The sequence below is a fragment of the Mesoplodon bidens genome (assembly GCF_964165515.1).
Source record: "Mesoplodon bidens genome assembly, chromosome: 4".
NCBI lineage: Eukaryota > Metazoa > Chordata > Mammalia > Artiodactyla > Ziphiidae > Mesoplodon > Mesoplodon bidens.
Window position 1 is genome coordinate 44,133,913 of NC_138160.1, and position 15,673 is coordinate 44,149,585.

At 37.3% G+C, this 15,673-nt stretch overlaps 1 protein-coding gene across 4 annotated transcripts in view; it reads right to left on the reverse strand.

The window, feature by feature from the left end:
• Window positions 1-15,673, reverse strand: part of SLC38A9 (solute carrier family 38 member 9) — a 97,694-nt gene that overhangs the window by 22,369 nt on the left and 59,652 nt on the right. For 3 of the 4 annotated variants that reach the window (XR_014015500.1, XM_081230584.1, XM_081230586.1), the window contains 3 exons: window positions 13,761-13,820; window positions 10,944-11,138; window positions 8,320-8,427 (listed from right to left, as the gene is read on the reverse strand). Coding sequence is in view for 3 of the 4 variants with exons in the window: in XM_081230584.1 (XP_081086710.1) it covers window positions 8,320-8,427; window positions 10,944-11,138; window positions 13,761-13,820 (363 nt within the window). In the remaining variant the exon portion in view is untranslated. The remainder of the gene's footprint in view (window positions 1-8,319; window positions 8,428-10,943; window positions 11,139-13,760; window positions 13,821-15,673) is intronic. The other variant, XM_081230585.1, reaches the window with a different exon arrangement.

Genomic DNA, 15,673 nt, shown 5'->3' on the forward strand with positions numbered 1-15,673 from the left:
CTATCATTGCTTTTCTACAGATTCTGTTGATTCAAAGAGGCTACAGCACCTCTGACCTCAACTTACCTTTTATGAGGGTGGTATCTGACTGTAGCAGCTCCATTATGAATCCTATTTTTAGGCAGGGAATTATAGGACTACTCTTCCTCTACCTTACTGACCTAGGGACACAGAAGCCTAACTCTTAGTTCAGCCAATCCCAAATAAGGGAGAAGGAAGGTCTCATAGCCAACCAGAGTTATTTCTAGCTTAAAATAGAAGACTCTTCATGATCTGGCCTTTGCCTCTTTATCCGTGTCTCCTATTATTCACCAATAAGTATTCTTTCACTTCAGCCATCCAGATTCTTGTAATTTCCTAAATGGGTCATGGTATCTCAGGCCTTAACTGTTTCTTAAACATATTGATCCCTTGACCTGGCATAAACCCATTCCTCCAATTCTTCATTTAAAGAACTCCTTTTGGCCTTAAAATACTTATTTAGAACACTTCTCTGATTCCTAATTCTTATTCACATACAATTCCTCTATACTACTATGTCTCTTGTGTATCTTCATACTGTGATCATTAATTCACAAAGCAGTCTTACAGCTCAACTGCGAGCTCCTGAACGGCAGGGGGCCATGTCTTTTTGGACAATGCATGACACATAATCAGAGGCGTTCATTTATTTTCATAATAAAGGACTCTTGGCCATGAAAGTGGTCAATGTTCTACTTTAAACGATTCTTCAGAATGATTTTGCTTTTTGCTAAGATTTACTAGTTTTCGATAAGCTCTTTTCAATTTAGCTGATCTTTCCTGTCTTCTGGAGCACTCAACGTCTATTACTTCTAAGATGCCTCGTGAAGCAACTTGTTAGTTGAGTCTTCTCTAATTAAGGCAGGTGATACCACTGTTGTTTCTAACTTGTCAAATTAGAGTGAGTGAATATCCAGCTTTTTCCAATTAACCAACAAAAACTGAGTAAATTTCTTGAAAACCTAAGATTATCTTTAACAGCTCTATTGAGATATAATTTACATATCTTTCACCCGTTTAAAGTGTACAGTTAAAAGTTTTTAGAATATTCCCAGAGTTGTACAACCATCACCACAATACCTTACTCCTTTCTATTGCCAAATAATATTCCATTGTACGGATATACCACATTTATGTATCCATTCATCAGTGATAGATATTTGGATTGTTTCCACCTTTTGACTGCTATGAATATTGCTGCTATGAACATTCGTGTACAAGTTTTTGTACGAAAAATATGTCTTTTAAAGAACCCAGACATTTATACCATGATCAATGTGTAGTAAATTAAAGAAGACAGATTCCTTCACAAAGTGGTTTTAAAGAAGCCCCAAACCTCCAATCATTCTCAAACTGCCTACTTTATTCCTCTGAGAAGTCATTAAGAAAGGAAGTGGGGCTTCCCTGGTGGTGCAGTGGAAGGGTCTGCCTGCCAATGCAGGGGACACGGGTTCGTGCCCTGTTCCGGGAGGATCCCACATGCTGCGGAGCGGCTGGGCCGGTGAGCCATGGCCGCTGGGCCTGCGCGTCCGGAGCCTGTGCTCCGCAATGGGAGAGGCCACAACAGTGAGAGGTCCGCGTACCGCAAAAAAAAAAAAAAAAAAAAAAGAAAGGAAGTAAGCAGAGGGGGAGAAGATAGTTGAATATATAAGACAGGTACTTAGAAAGTAAAAAGAACTCCTATAAATCAATATAAAAAAAATAGAAAATGGGCAGAAGACTTGAAAAGGCACTTGACAAAAGAGGTAATCCAAATTGGCAATGAACATATAAAAAGGTGTTAACTTCATTAGCCATCAGGGAAATGCAAATTAAAAGCACAGTACCACTACACACCCACCAGCAAGGCTAGATGAAAAAGAAAACAGAAGTGTTGATGGATGAAGACGTGGAACAACTAGAACACTCAAACACTGCGGTTATGGACGTAAATTGGTACAACCATTTTGGAAAGCTGACTGGCAATATCTGCAAAAGTAGAATATATGCATACCCTTTGACCTACCAATTCCACTCCTAGGTTTATACTCAAGAGAAAGCAGGCATATATGTTCACCAAAAGATATGTAAGAGAATGAAGAGTGCTACAATAAACATAATGGTCGCAAACTGGAGACTACTCAAACGTCCCTTAATAGGAAAAAGATAAATTGTGGTATAGTTATAAAATGAAATACTAATGAGAATGAATAAACTACAAATACACACAACAATATGGCTCAGTATCACAATATAATGTTGATTGGAAGAAGCCAGACACAAAAGAATACATACTGTATATTCCAATTATAGTCAGTCAAAAAAACAGACAAAATTAATCTTTGGGGTTAGAAGTTAGAACAGGTGGTTATCTCTGCAGGGAGACAGCAATTGGTAGGGAGAATGAGAGGGACTTCTGGGGTGCTAGTAATTTCTGGTTTTGATCTGGGTGCTGGTTATCTGGTTTGTTCAGTTTGTGAAAATTTTGTAAGACTTTACTTTCTGAAAATACCTTTATTGTACTCTAACAGTTGAATGAGAGTATGGTGGGATTCAGAATTTTAAGTTAAAATAATTTATTCTGAGACCTTTGATGACACTTCTATTGTCTTCTAACTTTCAGAGTTGTTGTTAAAACGGCTGATACTATTCTGATTCCAGACCTTTTGTCCAGACTTGTCCTTTGTCCCTGAAAGCCCTTCTCTTTATCCCTGGTGTTGTAAAATTTCATAATGATGAGCTTTGGTGTGGGTCTTACTCACAATGCTGGGCATTTTGGGCCCTTACATCTAGAAACACATGCTCTTCAGTTCTGGGGAAATTTCTTAAATTATTTCTTTGATAATTTCCTCACCTTCATTTCCTTTCTTCTCTATGAAACTATTTTTAGCTGGATATTGGGCCACCTGAATTAATTATCTATTTTCTCATCTTTTCTGTCCTATTTATTTTTTTCCTTCCTCCCTCCGTCCCTCCCTCTTTCTCTCCCTCCCTTCCTTCCTTCTTTCTAACTATCCATCCATCTGTCCATCCATCCACCCATCCATAATTTCTAGTCTTTTGGGGAAGTTAGTTTTATCTTCCAAATTTTCTTTGAATTCTTAATTTCTATTACGTATTTTATTTCCAAGATCAACTCCCCATTTTTCCTTCCTTGCTTGGCATCCAAATATTGTTTCATGGATATCACTGTCTTTTGTTACTTTGAGGATGTAATTTTTTGGAATTTGCTTTTGTTCCTTCTTATTATTTTTCCCTTTAAGTTCCTTTTTTATCTTTCTTTTTTAAAAATATTTATTTATTTATTTGGTTGTGCCGGGTCTTCGTTGCAGCAGGCAGGCTCCTTAGTTGTGGCATGTGAACTCTTGGTTGCGGCATGCATGTGGGATCTAGTTTCCTGACCAGGGATAGAACCCGGAACCCCTGCATTGGGAGCATGGAGTCTTAACCACTGCACCACAAGGGAGGTCCCCTTTTTTATCTGTCTTGTTTTATTTTATTTTATTTATTTATTTTTTGCAGCATGCGGGCCTCTCACTGTTGTGGCCTCTCCCGTTGCGGAGCACAGGCTCCGGATGTGCAGGCTCAGCGGCCATGGCTTACGGGCCCAGCCACTCCGTGGCATGTGGGATCTTCCCAGACCGGGGCACGAACCCGTGTCCCCTGCATCGGCAGGCGGACTCTCAACCACTGCGCCACCAGGGAAGCCCTCTTGTTTTATTTTTATCTAAGAGGTCTTCCACAAATATCTAGTGCTCTTTGTATGTTTGTTTATATTTAAAAGTGAAGCACTAAAAAAAATGCATACTTCGTGGACATCTAAATGGTCTGATACAAGCAAGGTACCTGCCATTTCTTTGGTAGAGCCCGAATATCTGAGACTCTAGGTCTTTCCTCTTGGGCTTAGTTTCTCCTGAGAAGAATCCTCTATTATCCTATGCTATCAGCATTCTGGGAACCAAGGAATAAAGAAAAGAGAATTGGAGGGGTAGACAGTGGGGTATGGTCTCACCATTCAGCATATATACTTTCACTTAACCTGTTTTCAGACTAGAGGCTTATTCCTACCCTTCTGCTGTATTTGGCAAACCCGAGTCCAGAGTGCCTGATTTAGTTTCTTCCATCTCTTGCTAGGTTGAAGAGGGAAAGGGGATAGATTATAGCTAATTATTCCTGATATAAACCTTCAAGGAATTCTCCCATTTTAAGCCCTTCTCCTTACCCTTGCTTTCAGAGTTAACCAGTTTTCTCCAAACACTCAGGCTTTCAAGAATTGTGTAGTTCAAACTGGCCTCCTCTCTACAGGTACTTACATTTCAGCTTTCTCTGCTTTGCTGTCAGTTACCAACCATGTATCAGTTTTCAAGCTTCTAAAAATCTGTTGCTCTCTCTCATTTGCTATTGTCTCTTCTATAGAGTCTCTTTGTGTTTGTTTTTTACTTTTATTTTTTTAATGTAAATGTTTTAATGGGATTTAGAAAGGAGTGGATATAAACACATTTACTCTCAATAATTATTTATTGAGCACTCATTATATGCCAGAAGTATTATAGGCCTTGGGGACACAATAGTTAATAGAGAAGTATAAAAAACTAAAAAAACCCATTTCTTTTCTCAGAGAGCTAACATTCTAGTTAAGGGAGACAGATACGCAGGTAAAAAAAATAATACAGATATTTCTTACCATCTGAACTTTCACTACTCGAATTCAAGAACCAAACAGATTCGGGAACAGTTCTAGGTAAGTCTCTTTTTTTTTTTTTTTTTTTTTTGCTGTACGCGGGCCTCTCACTGCTGTGGCCTCTCCCGTTGCGGAGCACAGGCTCCGGACACACAGGCTCCACGGCCATGGCTCGCGGGCCCAGCCGCTGCGCGGCATGTGGGATCTTCCGGGATAGGGGCACGAACCCGTGTCCCCTGCATCGGCAGGCGGACTCTCAACCACTGCGCCACCAGGGAAGCCCTAGGTAAGTCTCTTGTTATCTTAACGTCTGCTACTTTTTATCTGAAACTCAGGAGCTAAGTTGATTAGAATAACAGATATGCCTCAATATTCCAACTAGTCAGAATCAAGAACTTAATAGATTTAGATGACCAGGGATACCTGCATATAAGATTTGGTAGTGATGAGGGCTCTAAAGAAAATAAGGAACAAGAAGGAGGTGTGAGAATGGGCAGGAAGTCAGGGAAGACCTCTCTAACAATACCAACCATGTAGATACCTGAGAAAAAGACAACAACATTTCATGTACAGGGAATCCTAAGTGCAAAGATTCTGACCTAGGAGTGTGCTTGGCATTTTTGTGGAACAGCAAGGAAGACAGTGTGGTTTGAGTGGACTGAATGAGTGGGAAAGTAATAGGGGATGAAATAAAAGAGGAAGCCAGGAGTCAGATCATATAGGGCCTGTGGACTATGATAAAGACTTGCCTTTATTCTGAATGAGTTGGGAAACCACTAGAGGCTTTTGAAGGTTGTTTCAAAAACACCAGGGCTTCCCTGGTGGCTCAGTGGTTGAGAGTCCGCCTGCCGATGCAGGGGACGCGGGTTCGTGCCCCAGTGTGGGAAGATCCCACATGCCGCGAAGCGGCTGGGCCCATGAGCCATGGCCGCTGAGCCTGCGCGTCCGGAGACTGTGCTCTGCAACGGGAGAGGCCACAACAGTGAGAGGCCCGCATACCGCAAAAAAAAAAAAAGAAAAAAAACAAACAAACACCACTCCATCTGCTAGGTGTAGAACAGACTATGGAGAAGGAGACAGTGGAAACAGTGAGACTAGTTATGAGGCTACTGCAATAATCTGGCTGAGAGATTAGGAGCTTAACATAATTCTTTTCGGTGGAAATGGTAGAAGTAGTCAGATTCTCAATTTATTTTACAAGTAGAAAATAGACTGTGCAGATATGGGGGATGGAAAGAAAGAACAGTCAAGTATGACTCCAAAGTGTTTGGCCTGATCAAGTGGTAAACTGGAGCTACCATTTTCTGAGAATGAGAAGCCTGGGAGAAGAGCAGGTTAAGCAGGCTGTTGGGAGGGGGTGGAGGAGGAAGAAAACAAGTATCTGATTTTTGGAAATTAAGTATACAAAATGGACATCCAAGTGGAGATGTAGAAGGGGCAGGTAGATATATGAGTATGGATTTCAGTGGAGAGATCTGGGCCAGAGATAAAAAAAATTGGGACTAGTCACCATATAGCATGGTGGCTAGATGGCATTATTTAGGGAATAAAGGTAGAGAGAAGAGGGGTTCGTGTACTAAACCCTGGATGACTCTATCATTTAGAGGTCAGAGATATGAGAAGGAACAGTTATGTAGAAGAATCAAGAGAGAATAGGGTTTTAGAAGTTAAATAAAGGAAGTATTTTAAGATGGAAGGAGTGAAAAAATGTGCCCCATGCTGCTGACAGGTTGAGTAAGAAGAGGTGTGAGATTTGGTCATTGAGTTTGGAAGGATGCAGTCATTGGTCATCAGTCAGTGGAGTGACTGGAGCAAAAGTCTAACAGAAGTGAGTTCAAGGCAAAATGGAAGGAGAAGTGGAGACAGTGAGCACAGACAACTCTTACAAAGAGTTTTTCTTTAAAGGGAAACAATAGCTAGAGGAGAATGTGGGGTCATATGAGTTTTTGTTTTTAGATTGGGAAATAGGCTTGTATACTGGAAGGAATAGTTCAGTAGGAAAAATCTGATGATACATGATTAAAAAAAGAAAGAGTAACTGCAAAAGTGAAGTCCCTGAGGAGGCAGGAAAGGATAGGATGAAATACATGAATAGGTTTTTCTCATTATTTTTCCAGTTACCTGGGAAGAGGGTGATGGGATTTACCGAACTGAAAAATAACTTTTTAGAAACAAGAGTACATAAAGATTCAATTAGAACTAGAAGTTTATGAGAATTCTTCATCAGGACGGTAAAGATTCACACCCTCCAATTCTCTGATTTTTAATTAGCCTTTACTGAAAAAGATTTATGACATATATTTTCTTTCTTTAGAAATTCTTCAATTACAATAATTTCAGGACCACAAGTATTTACATGAACCTCTTTTAGCCCTCATGATTCTCCCCTCATATCATTTAGAAATGAAGTAAAGTGAAATAAATGGCTTGATATCTATTTAGGTATATTCCCTTTTCTATCTTTTAAATAACAATTTATACTCTCCACTTCTCCCATATTTATCTCTAATGTCCTATCATTAGCAGAAATGTTTATCACTAAGTCTCAATATAAGTCAATATGGATCTACTTTTAGAACATAATATCCTACACTATTTTTATTAATCAATGGAAGAACTAGCTTAAAGTTGCCATTCTCATCACTGTCCAATTTTAAATACAATCTGTGAGAGAAGATGCCTTGCAAGCCCTAGTACTTCCTTTATCCTGAATTTACACTGACTTTTTAGTCTCTGTGGGCTTCTAATAGAAATTTTAAAAAATCAAAGCTGATGCAGCCAGATGATCTGAAAACAAGTAACCGTGATAACATAAATAACATCTTCCAATGACCACCAACTCAGCACACCTGGAAAACTCAGGAATGTTGTAACAAAAGAAACAAAAGGGTGGTAGACAACTATACTTGCAGGTTTTAGAGACTAACACCAGAAACTGAATAGAGATTTGAATTCTAGACTGCCAGAATCAACAGTTGAAGATTGGAAAGAAAGCAGTCTTTCTAAACCAACAACAGAATTTTGTACTACTTTCCCCTTATTATTCGTTTTTAAGATACGAGTGTAATAGTTACTTCCATTTTCTAGTCTGTCTCCTCATTTAGCATTATCCATTCATTGCTTCATGGTGCTTCTATCATGTCCAACATCCTCTAAATTTGGGTGAAACTTAAGAAATTGCCAAGTTATAGCCATGGGGGGAAAAAAAAGGTGGGAAAGGACACTTAATAATCACCATCCTAATTTGCCTGAAAAACAGCAATACTAAAAGAAAAAAACCCATAAGGGAAACAATGATGTTAATTACCAGTATTATCCACATATATTTATCACTGACTATGTTCTAAGTCTCTGAAATTCTAGGGGTATGTTTCCTCAGAGACAGTCTAGAGAATGAGTTCTTGATTTTTCAATTGCATTGTGACTTTAACTCCCAAGTAGAAATGACAAAGGGTACTGGTTATCCCTAACTGCAAGAAAACCACAGTAATTTCAACTGTACTCCTGTTTTTAGCTTAACAGCATTAATAAAAGTGTTCATCATAAAATCTACCAATACATGTTTTATAGTAACAATAGTTAACTGAAGATCACATTATTATAATTTATTAATTCTTTACTTGGGACAAATAGCTCACCTGGGACAAAAAATTCTGTTGGTGTAAACCAATGAAACTCCAAATGAAATCCCAAGCGAATAGCCTTCAAGGTGACAAGAAAAATCAAGTAGAGAACGGACACTGTGCCTGTAAGGAAAAATTCAGAAACCGTTTATCAACTTTGTTTTACAGACTATTTCAAAATCAAGTTTGTTTCTACATTCTCAGCGTAGTTTAGAAAATTATTACCTTTGTTGCTTATACTCACTAAAACCCAGGTAAGATCTAAAGAACAGAAACAAGCTATGTGAGATATCAAAAAACAAAGCAAAAAACTATGTAGTAGGCCTAAGAAGAACTTACGAGCTGAGTTTAGTGGAAGATACATGCAGAGTCCATTATAAAATTGTAAGGTTACATAGGAGAGAAAAAACAACCTGAAACTGACTCTTATTCTTTGTATTGAAAGTATTAGAGGGGAATTCCCTGGCGGTCCAGTGGTTAGGACTTCTCGCTTTCACTGCTGAGAGCGCAGGTTCAATTGCTGGTCGGGGAACTTCAAGATCCCGCAAGCTGTGTGGCGTGGCCAAAAAAAAAAGAAATAAATAAAAAATTTAAAAATGAAAAGGAACGAGTAAAATTAACTTAAAAAAAGTATGAGAGACAGTCAATAAGTTGGAAAAGTCTGTCAAAATATTTAGTATAAGAAAGAAAGTAAAGAAAGAAAAGTAGTCAATGTGGATCATAAACTTATTTGAGAAAGGCAGTAAGCCACATAATCCATGAACAGTCTGATCTACTATCTAGATGAAGTTTTGATTGAGCAGTACTACTTGCTAGATGGAAAGATTCCAGATTCCATTCACTGTGTAAAGTAAATGCCCACTTTATGCAGGGTAAAGTGGGCATTCAGAATTTCAGGATTTTTTAGTAGTCTAGATGTTAGAGGATTTAAGGAATTAAGTCCAGTCATTATGAAGTAGAGTCAAGAAATCCAGAAAGGTTTCTAGAGGAATTAGACTCTAATTTCTCTAAAGAAGCTATATGTAGTTTTAAAAGGGAAAGTGCCAAGAAAAAGTGCAAAAGAAAAATATCCTTAGGGCGGTAGAGAATAATCAACCTGGTTAGAAGCCTAGTGATTGTTTTGCCCAACTGAGCAAATTCTTCTATAAGTTTACATGCTAACTTTTAAAGATCTGTTCCATGGGAAGGTCGGCAAGCAAATCAGGAAACCACAAATGAGCTATGTAAGCTCTACTGTGGGTTTGGAGGTTAGCTGATTCAGAAAGGATGAATACAAGAGGCTAAAGCTTATATAACCACAACTCTTCATTTTCTGTGTGTGTCTGTGGTAGTCAGTCTTACAGTGAATCCTGTTGTGAGGCAGAGGTATAGAGATATATCCTTACCTCCTCCTTTGGTCTTCTGAAAACCCAAAGCCACCTCTTTGATGTGATGAGTAATCTAATTATTTCATACTCTAGGCCGCCTACCAAGAGGTCAGAACTATAGGGAGGAGGTGAAATCCTATTATCTATTTAGGTTATCAATTCTTTATGAATGATATCCTTGTCTTTAGTTAACCGGATCTGAGCTTTCATAGGGGTTCCTTTTCTAAAACAGGTCTCACAAAAATAAGTCTGTTCCTTTAAGGAGGCAATAGTGTTCTAAGAAAGAAAAAGCACAGAGGAAGAGAGCAGAAGCAGAATAAACCTAAGGAGCTTCAGCTAGAGAACAATATCCCAGGTTGAAAGTCAAGCGATAATTTTGTGCTACACTCTTAAACAGATACTGTAGGAAAAAAATATTCCATAACCTCCCTTAGTAAGTTATATTTCCAACCCTTAGAATTGAGAAATTCCTAAAATATCCACTTTGGATCTCTCCTGCTAAAATCTTAGTCTACTTCCTCTAGCTGTTCTCTTAGAGGAAATGAGGAATAGTTGTTCAGTAAGGATAGAATGGAAACCCCAGCAACTCATCCTTTTTTTTTTTTTTTTAATTTGGTTGAACCTGGTCTTAGCTGTGGGAGTTGGGCTCCTTAGCTGCAGCTTGAGGGCTCCTTAGTTGTGGCATGCAAACTCTCAGTTGCAGCATGCATATGGGATCTAGTTCTCTGACCAGGGATCAAACCCAGGCCCCCTGCACTGGGAGCACAGAGTCTTATCCACTGTGCCACCAGGTAAGTCCTTTTTTTTTTTTTTTTTTTTTAATGCACCCAGCAACTCATCTTGAAAAGGGACTTGGACTTGAAATGGTCATCTATATTTTTCTTTTTTTTTTAAATATTTTTTTGATATGGACCATTTTTAAAGTCTTTATTGAATTTGTTACAGTACTGTTTCTGTTTTATGTTTTGGTTTTTTGGCTGCGAGGCATGTAGGATCTTAGCTCTCCCACCAGGGGTTGAACCTGCTCCCCCTGCACTGCAAGGTGAAGTCTTAACCACTGGACTGCCAGGGAAGAGCCCACCTATATTTTTCTCTCTTCCAAACTCCATAAAGAAAACCAAAAAGCAGGGTAACATATGCATGAATAAATTAAACATAGATGAACAGGCCTGGAAGGTAAGTATTGATATTTCCCCAGTCAGACCATATTTCCACAGAATCCAGCATGTATTCTCCTACACAGAGGCTCTATAACACAGTGCCTTGGCTTACCTAGGATATTAAATTTTGAAAAAAATGAAGGAGATTTGAAATTAAGCAGTGGCAGGAGAAGCCCCACGAGGTAAAAGGGCACTGTCTTGGACTTATTCCACCACTTTTCAAACTGCTGGAGTCCCGAGTCATTGGTGTAGAAAATCATAGAGCCATTGTCAGGATGGTTACCACTCATGGCACTTGGACAAATCACTGCAATAGGGAAGCAATAGATTAGAGAAGGCAACAAAGAACAGAAAATGACTATCCCAAGACTGACACTTGTTCTGCCAACCTCAATTTTTACCATGAATGCTAAGTTTCTTCTTTCTAGAAAAAAATAGAGGGTTATATTTAGATATATTAGGAACCTTTTTTATTTTTATTATTTATTTTTATTGAAGTATAGTTGATTTACAGTGTTGTGTTAGTTTCAGGTATACAACAATGTGATTCAGTTATTTATATATTTATATATTCTTTTTCAGATTCTTTTCCATAATAGATTATTACAAGATATTGAATACAGTTCCCTGTGCTATACAGTAGGTCATTGTTATCTATTTTATATATAGTTATATTAGAAACCTTTTACCTATAAATAATTAAAGGTAGGAGAATGTTAGAAAATTTTGAGGTATAGCCTTAATTTCTACTGGAAATTATAAAATTATCCTACCAAATATCTTTTGGTCCAATTGCTAGAGAGAAAATACTGGGTTGGATGATATTTGATCCTATTTATATAATAATATAAGAAATATCATACAGGTAATTGTTCACTGTGCTAATAACCTACACAAAAGCCAAAGAACAGGTTTCTTCTAACAATAAACAAAATCTCTGCGTTTGGAATAAAAAGTGGACACCATCAAAACATCTGCCATGGTATTGCCAAAATCTAATTACTGCTTATAGCTTAAGAATCTTGAATTCCAGCAATCCAGAGTAACTGTCCTGGACGTTTATCACACCTTGTAGCAGCTTAAGAGCCCAGATGATATGCAGAGAACTGGGAAGCGAGTAAAACATATTTTTCCTAACGTTGATCTTCTGTTAGCAGAGAGAATACAAATCATCCTCACTGTGTTTCTAGTTTCATAATAGTACTTTTTCTAATAATCAGCTCTTTGTAAAGAATGTTTAATGCTAGTGAAAAATGCTGACAAACAATTTTATTCTCTATCCGTCATTTCGCATACCACAAAGCCAAACAACTTTCTTTCACCTTTTTTCTTAGCACTTTAACATGCACATTTTTCTTCTATGCTCTGGAGAGAAGTAAATTAACTTGAATTTTTGTGCTAATAACTGTGCTAATAATTACAGTGGTAAAGAGCACAGGCTATGGAAGTATATTGACTGAATAAAGAATCTCGACTCTGTCACTTAATAGTTATGTAAACTTGGGCAAGTCACTAACTTCTCTGTACCTTCGTTTCTGCACAGAAAATGAGAGAAAAGATCTACCTTATGGAGTTGCTGTAAAATATTTAGAACAATGCCTGCACACAGTAAGTATCCAATAAATGTGAGTTGTAATTTTTAATATTAACTGAGACAGATTGTTTCACACTCTATTTAATACACTGTTCAAAATAAACCAAAGAATCAAGAAGTGCTACTATCAACATATCACTATGCAAACTAAACTGACTTTGCTGATGGTGCTCTCCAAATTATCACTGTAATTGTGATATTTATGAACTCAACAATGAACTCTAGTGAAGAAATCCTATTAGATATTAATAAACTAGTTTTATCAATTGATTTCAGAATAGCTATAGTAAAATGAATTTCTCTTTTAAGACAAGTATGTTACCTGGTCTTTTGAAATTTCTGAGGTAAGGAACAGGGTGCAAGAGATATATGTTTAAATTATACTAAAATACTTTAGTATAATTATTGAAAAGTGTGTATGTGTGTGTTCACAGAAATAAAAGCTGATACTTCACTCATTTTCTAGTGTTAATAAATGACAGGTTAATCAGTTTAATCAAGGGGTAAAACAAGACACTGAATAGAAAACATGGGAATGTACGCTTTATGAGAGGAGAAACTCTTGTCTGTCCATTATATCCCAGAGCCTAGAACAGTTCCTCACAGGTAATAGGCTTAATAAATATGCATTGAATGAATTGTCCTCTTAGTGATCAATGTGTACCTCCATCAAAATGCTATGAATTCAGTATCTCTGAAACTTAAACACATAAAAGCTTTAGGTGATGTTAGTTACACTGTTAACCAGGTTATGTTAGCTTTTCTATTCACTTTTCCTATGACTGCCATATTGGATAAACCCATAGGCCACAAACGTTTATTTTTAATAAATTAATTAAAAGAAACTTTTCTAAGAAATTAAGGGTTTTTTTGGACAAATCTTTATTTTTCTGTATTTACTAACCTTGGTTCATTATTAGGAAATTTAGGCCACAGATTTGTATATCTTAAATACTACTAACTAAAACAATAAATGTCTAAAACTAAGTTAACAAACTGAGAACTATGGTTCTAGACTTCCAAAACAATTAGCAGTGATATAGGTTCTTCAAAATGTGTATTGATCATAGGCAAATATGGATACTATAGATGTGAGCTATAACTGTGAATTGAATAATATGAACTAAATATTGTTTAGCTCACATTAACACAAAATTTTGTAGTTTTTTTTTTTGAACATACTGACTGCCAACAATTTAACAGTGGCTTACTTAACATAATCATTTTATGCTGTTCATTTACCTAAAATAAAGTTATAGGTTCTACATTAAATCATTTCTGAAGCAAGGTGATGAATAAATAAACAAGCCAAACTTTCAATTCCAAACTACTTACCAGGGTTGCTATCGTTGGTGCTCAGTATAGCATCTGTGTCATTAATGTGATGAATAAAGTCTAAAAATTAAGGGGAAAATATAGTTTAATACTGAATGAAAGATGCTAAATCAATCACCCTCTAAAGCCTTTTACCTATAAAAATCTTTTAAGATCTACTGTGTGGTAATATTACCTAGTACACTGAACAAAGGCTACTTCACTGTTAACATAGCTTTACCTTCTTCAGCTTTCTCTACTACAGGAACAATGTCATTGGTGTCACAGTCCCACTGTGTTTTACATGACTGAAGATTTTTTTAAAAAACTACTCACAAGGCTGAATTTAGTTAAAAGCCCTGGAATAAAGACAGTGTGCACAATTTTTTTACCTATACGGACACTAATTTATATAAGTATAGTTACATCTTTTTTTTTTTTTTTTTTTTTTGCGGTAGGCGGGCCTCTCACTGTTGTGGCCTCTCCCCTTGCGGAGCACAGGCTCCGGACGCGCAGGCTCAGCGGCCATGGCTCACGGGCCCAGCCGCTCCGCGGCATGTGGGATCTTCCCAGACCGGGGCACGAACCCGTGTCCCCTGCATCGGCAGGCGGACTCTCAACCACTGCGCCACCAGGGAAGCCCCAGATCTTTTATAATAAAGTTCTAAAGTCTGCAAAAGAGGTAAAGCCAAGTACTCATAACAGCTGAGTTTATCTGGAAAATCACTTAAAGTTTTTACAAAGTATAGGACGTGCTATTATAAACTGAAGGCTATATAGTAATTATTGCTCACAAGCACCACTAAGTAATACTAAAAGAAGTAGCAAAACAAAAAGCTATCGCAGATACCTGAGCATTCATGTCATTCTACAGTGAATGAGAGAATGGGTAAAGAATATGTTTTTACTTGCCTGAGGGAATTTACTTTATACTGTTTGATGTTAACCTTTTATAACCTTAGTAAGCATTAATAAAAGTAATGTAAAACTTAAAAATAGGATGGTAAAAAATGCTGGAGTAAGTTAAATATGTGAATTATTCATCTCCATTGTACGTTAAATATGTGAATTATATTGTAAGTTATATAAAAGTAAGTTAAATATAAGAATTATTCATCTCCATTGTAAAGTAAGTTAAATATGTGAATTATTCATCTCCATTGTACACCTCTCAAGACGGAATGAAAGAAGTAGTCTAGTGCTCTAGGTTTTTACAGTTATCTCCAGGGCTTATTAGTGATTTAAGATCGGAAGTTATGAATCTTTAAGGAATTCCTGGTGCCAAAGACTTACATAACGCTAGTAAAACCTTGATACCAAGTATACTGGGCTGAACAGTCTTCTCCCCAAATCCATGTCCATCAGGAAACTTAGAATGTGACCATACTTGAAAACAGACTCTATGTAGAGATAATCAAGTTAACATTAGGTTATACTGGATTAGGATAGGCCCTAAATTTAGTGACTGGTGTCTTTAGTAAGAACAGGAAATTTTGGACACAGAGACACTGAGGGGAGATGGCCAAGTGAAGGCAGAAGCCGAAATTGGAGTGATACACCTACATACAACTCAAGGAATACCAAAGACTGCCAGCAGTCGATCATCAGAAACTAGAAAGAGGCAAGAAAGGCTTCTTCCCTAAAGGCTTCAGAGGAAGCAGAGAGCCCTACAGATATTTTGATTTTGGACTTCTAGTTTCCAGGACTGTGGGAGAGAACAAATTTCTCTTGTTTAAAGCCAAACAGTTTATGGTAATTTGTTACAGCAGCCCTAATACATCAAGGCTCAATGAGGACAGTATGAGAAAGAAAAAATCTACGCCACTATCTCTTATGAAGAGACACAAAAGTTCTAAATAAAACATTACTCCTACTCCTCCCAAAAGTAAACTGAATCCAGTAAGAAAATTTAAAATATACATCATGACTTACAA